We start from the raw sequence: 5,797 nt of genomic DNA, 5'->3' as shown, positions 1-5,797 counted from the left end.
TTTGTCCATGTTTGACCCAAAATTGGGTTAAAACAACCCAGCATTTTTTAGAGTGAAGAAATGATTCCTTTAAACCCTAGGCCGTAAGCTCTGAGGGCAAAAAAAGGGTAAACCATGAGCCGGTTTCTTAAGCCTCATGTTTGCTTCTTCTCATCAACCGTGATCAATATCAGCAGGGCTTTTTGCACATTTTTCAGACACAGATGGTCATGAATGTGAGATTTAATCATGGTTTAACACCGTACAAGAAAATAATCTGTTTTACATAATGCACACAACTTGTGATAAACCCTATATGGACAGAAAAGGCCGTGCAGAAGTACGAAACAGTCACTATATACAGACAGATCAATGAGTTCGACTTCAATCCGGGCTGGTTCTGTTATCCGAACGGCTTTGCATCCTACGTTCCAATGGTTTCGGGTCAAACGCGGTTATTTGTAGGAGCTGCGGGCCTCTCGCAGTGACCGGTCGTAAGGCATGGAGGCGAAGAAAGAGTTCCTCAGCTGACAATTGATGAAGAACACGATGAGGAGGACGAGGAGGAAAAGCACCAGACACATCACCACATACGTGGCCAGGTCGGGTTTGTCGTGCTCTCCCTCTCGCAGCGAGCTCCCGCGGCCCGTGGGCTTCAGGAGGGCAGACACACTCACGGGCCCGTGGGACACGTTCAGCGGCGCCTGCGTGTGTGTGTGGGTCATCAGGTCGAAGTCTCGCGCCGCAGCCGTCGAGTTCAACAGCATCTGCCTCAGCATGATGAATCTAGACTGCAACACACAAATATACTCCAGATATGTATGATTATAATAGTAGGAAACAGTCACATGCAGTATAAGCATTATAATTGACTAAACCGATTTGAAACACACTGGGGCTAGTTGTCACCGAGTCTTTATCTCAGGTTTTGAGTCAAATTGTACAAATGCTTCTTTTCTGTAGCAGAGGTTTTGTTTGGTGGTTTTCCCTAGCAGTGTTTTTTGTGAATGTTTTCCTCTAATAACCTAATATCAACATATGTTTATTATACTGGTTGGCTAAATAAGTGAACACAGTTAAATCATATTGACATAAAATAACACAAAAGTCACTGTACATATATAATACAGGTGGATTTAAACTGAAGTGTTGAATGTGCCCTCATGATACGTATTTTACATACAAGGCAGGTTGGGGCAAGTTGTCACATGGATTTGTACAGTTCCTTAACAAACACTTTCCTCTGGCCAAAACAATGTTTTGTTTATTTATTTAAGCCTATTTTTGCTCTTTCATTAATTGAGTTTATAGGACTTTTTTCATTTTTATTTCATTCATATTTTGCTTTTTAGTTACTTCAGATAACATTTTATATATATTTTTAACAAAGGTTTTCTTCTCAAACTCATTGAGATAACTTACCCCATATATTGTGCCAACATCCCCCGATATAAGTTCAACGTGTGCTCAATAAACAGCATATTTTACGCAGGGCAACTACGGTGAAATAATGTATCTGATCAAGACTTTAATATTTGTGTCTGCACAGTAATTAAGTTTCATAAAAAAAATACACCTAATCTAAGAAATAAGCTTTTACATAGAATAAAAGATGTAACAGCTTACCCCAGTCTCCTTTATCTATAATGTAAATACAGGCTATTCAAAACGATATTTTAATGCAATAGCAAAAAATATATATAATCTACTAAAAGCAAATGTAAACAGCGTTGAGGTAAGCGTTAAGATAAGCGTTGCGCAGGGGATCCACTCACTGTCTGTGCGCCTCGGACAGGAGGGCGAGTCGTTGCGTTCGCATACCACACTCTCCCCAAGACCAGCAGACCAACAACACACCTCAGACGGGGGCTCTGGTCATCGGCACTACATCCACAGATGGCGCAAACAGTCTATCCATGTCCCACAATGTGCGTTTCCATCGAGTCTTGCGCTATCGGAGAGAGTGGACCTCTCCAATCACACAGACGGATCCAAATCTCCCCAAACGTTTCAATAAACGCGCAGTGAAGGGTAATAACAGCTCACAACGGATCTCAGTGTCTTCGCATACACAGAATCACTCCTTTCACACAGGTGTCCATGGTTTGGAAGGTTTATATCCGGGGAAAGTGGCTCTCCACACGCGCATCCGTCATCCACTACCTCAGGTGATGGGTGCCAATCGATCCGGTTCGGCTGGAGAGGAAGAGAACAAATGAAGGAAACATAGAAACGAAAGATAAACGAGCAGTTCTCTGTGCGCAATGGAGACGGAGACGCGTAAATGTCTCTCTCTCAGACAGACTCTTCAATTTGAGAACAAGTAAGTGGAAGAGTTTCAGGAGGGTGCGGAATGTCTCGGAGAGGTTTTACAGGGAGAGAGAGAGAGAGAGAGAGAGAGAGAGAGAGAGAGAGAGAGAGAGAGAGAGAGAGAGAGAGAGAGAAACAAACATGCAGCCTATCAGCTGAGCCAGACATTTAAAGGGACCGTTTTTGCTGCTGATGTCATGATGACTTATTCTGGCTCAGAACTGTGCGTGGTGTCGCATGTTGGATCATCAAATGTGTGTTACAGTCGTCGTTGAACTGTATTCTCATCCATTAGGCTGTGGTGACTGACGTAGGCTTACTAAAGTTTGCTGGAAACCATAGTAAACACCTGTGGTAATGAGACAGACAAAGCCACAGAGAATTAAAGCTCATCACAAGCAGCTTTTCTACAAGCTGAGACAAATACTGATATATATATATATATATATATATATATATATATAGAAGGTGCACACAAATACAAAACACCACCACGGTAACACATGACTCTAAAACATTCAATAAACATGTGTTTAAGAATATAAGACATAAGACAAAATCATTGATAAGAAGAGAAGAAACACTAAAAAAATGTCACATAGAAAATTCTTGGGACATCAGTACATGTTTTTATTGTAAATTATGAGATGACTCATTCTTCCAAAAGCGTTTACATTTTTCCAAATAGATTTTTTTAGTTTTTCACCAAATACTGTATAGTAGAGATCTTAGTCTCTTACAGTTAAAATTATGCAATAAAACCTAATGAGACAATGGAGTCTAGTGGATTTGAAGAGCCTGAGAGAAGAGACTTTCTCTTTAATACAAAATAAACCTGGCATGCATAATGTGCCAAGTTTGGGATAATCTCTAGATAAGAATCAGCTCATCATTTTACTAATCTAGCTGATCCATTCATTCAATTTTTCTTAAGGAATTAGCACTGCTGAGTGTGATGTTCAAGTAACCTCTCAATGAAGACGCAGGTCATTGTTTAGTGTTGAAGCTCATTAATATTCATATAACTTTGAGGACACACCCTCCTTGTGTTGATCACATCATATCACAGCTCAGAGGTTAAATGACTCATCAAAATTCATCAGCATCTGTCTTGAATTAGCAATGAACTGTGCGATGAGGACAGCGTCACATTGGTTGGGTGACCCCACTGAAGTGAACAGACGGGCCGATTGGACACGACCATAAAATGTCATTTAGACAGAAAGTGTTTATGTAGCAGTTTCACCAAACCATTAAAAATAAAGCTTCTTCATAAGTTGATATTTGCTGCATTTTAAAGAAAATGATGACAATTCTCATATTTCAAGGAATTATTCCTTCAGAATCCTCTTATCAAGAAGCGTTTTAGGGCTTTTATTGCTATGTGGCTTTTCTATGATTAAAGAAAGCTATTCATGTTACATTATAGGTTCTTCAGATCAATGTTTCGGTTTCTGGGCTTTTTAAAACACCAGGACACAACTATGGAATAAAAACACTTCTTTAAGAGAACCATCCTTTAAACCCGCACCCTGCAATTTGCATAAACTGAAGTACTTTAAGAGTTTTATGCCTCTCAATCTGTAATCTGAATAGAACTAGAACAGGCATCTCATCTCATCTCATCTCATCTCCTCAATTGCGACATCATTATTTTTGCATGGTAATCTATAACCAAAGATATTTAGAATCACATATTTGTGAAAAAAGCGAACCTGGAGTGCTCTGCATTCCAGCCCGTTCTCATCCTTTGGCGTCATACATGTGACGCTTTGTACATTTCGTTGAAATCTTACGCACATGGCATCCTTTAGCATCAATATGAGACGCAGAACCCAAGGCGTCATACAGGTGGCGCTCGTCTAAATCCAACGCACATGGCATCGTTTAGCGTGAATATGAGACGCAGATCCCAAGGCGTCATAACCGTACTCTACCCCAGACCTAAACCTATACATAACAGTGCGTGTTATATTGACGCTAAAGGATGCCATGTGTGTAAGATTTCGACGAAATGTCATATGGCGTCACCTAAATGACGCCAAAGGATGAGAATGCGTTGCGCATTCATAATGCATATTATTAGCAAACTTAACCAGGGCTTGACATTAAGTATTTTGCTCACCAGCCACTGTGGCTAATAGTTTTACAAAATTATTAGCCACTCAGCATTATCACCGGCCACAATTTGGACATCGAGATATCATAGACATCATAGATATTTTAATATTATCTCGTATTCAGGTATTGTTAGGCCGCTGTCAGTTTAAGACCTGACGCACGGATCCATATACTGTTATACAAATGCGTTTTCTTTCTCAACTGTTTACGTTCACTTAAAACATGACTGACTGTGTTTACGAGAATACTCACCAAGACTGGCATTTTGACATTATTTTGTGTGTATTTGACTGTTTAAGAACATAAGCATTTATGTATTAACTCTTTATCTGAGCGCACTTTGGGTGTGAGCACAAAATCTGCGGGAATGAGAAAAATTATGCGCAGTATGTGTAATCCAATGCCGCAATTCAAGCCCTGTAACATCTGGAGCAAATGAAACGAGTGAGTAAAGGGTTTGTGTGTGACTCGCTGTCGGAGAGATGAGAGAGAGAGAAAGAGCAGCTGATATCGTGTATCTATTCTGCGGGAAATTAGTAGGCCTACTGTAAGCGTTTAAGATATTTCAGTATGGATAGGCCAATGTATCGAAAAATATTTTTGACAACACTACATTGCACTTAGTTTATCATTTCAGATGCCTTTTTAAAAAACTACAATTGAAATATATATATAGTTGGCCGTTCCGGCACCTCAGATAAATTATTAAATAAATAGATTCATTAATCTCAACGAATCTCGCTGGTCCCGAGATGGACCGACTGGCCGACCAACCTCCCTTCCTCCCCGCTGAACGCGAATGATTATAAATGCGTGAAATGCACTCACGGTGGTTGAGTGCGGTAAAAGTTAGTTTAATGTTCGATATTTCGTCGGACATTGCTTTCCCTTGCCATTGTTCTATAGGGTCGGCAGTCTTACAAAGATATCAATAGCAGGATTAGTTTTAATATTATGTGGCCATTATCGACATTAAATATTCGTTCAAAATCACCGGTCCGTGCATTAATGCTGCATATTTATACCTGAGAATACTTTGACGCGTTTCCACAACGCATGCCTGAGGGAACGTCAGCCAATTCCACCAACGGCGTTAAACGTAGCCTATAATTTGTATTATTTAAAATTACTTTTCAAATTCCAAAGCTTGTAGAAGGTTCCTATTGGCAATACTGACCTGGTAGCCTTGAGCAAATTAACTTATCTAAGAAAATGATTCATAAAACTCATCAGTTGAGCCTATGTTTACTTTCTTCACTGACACAGACGAAAATGAAGACTATCAGTCAAAGTTCAGCTTTAGGAGGGGAAGAAATACGGCAGGATAAGGAGACTGAGAGAAAAAGAAAGATTAAGATGAGAGACCAATAATTGACCAATAATTAAA

The 5,797-nt window shown here is 39.8% G+C and overlaps 1 protein-coding gene across 1 annotated transcript; it reads right to left on the bottom strand.

Annotated features, from left to right (window-relative positions):
* Nucleotides 1–204: 204 nt before the first annotated feature.
* smim32 (small integral membrane protein 32) lies at nt 205–2,328 on the bottom strand. The gene is made up of 2 exons (XM_077248060.1): nt 1,755–2,328; nt 205–770 (listed from the first exon to the last, which is right to left on the bottom strand). Exon 2 carries the CDS (start codon nt 756–758, stop codon nt 435–437), a length of 324 nt encoding a protein of 107 aa, XP_077104175.1. The 5' UTR covers nt 759–770; nt 1,755–2,328; the 3' UTR covers nt 205–434.
* Nucleotides 2,329–5,797: the final 3,469 nt, after the last annotated feature.

The sequence above is a fragment of the Siphateles boraxobius genome, unplaced genomic scaffold (assembly GCF_051911475.1).
Source record: "Siphateles boraxobius isolate OS27281-9 unplaced genomic scaffold, OSU_SipBor_1 3, whole genome shotgun sequence".
In the NCBI taxonomy this organism is placed as follows: Eukaryota; Metazoa; Chordata; class Actinopteri; order Cypriniformes; family Leuciscidae; genus Siphateles; species Siphateles boraxobius.
This window is presented reverse-complemented; position numbering and strand designations above follow the sequence as displayed.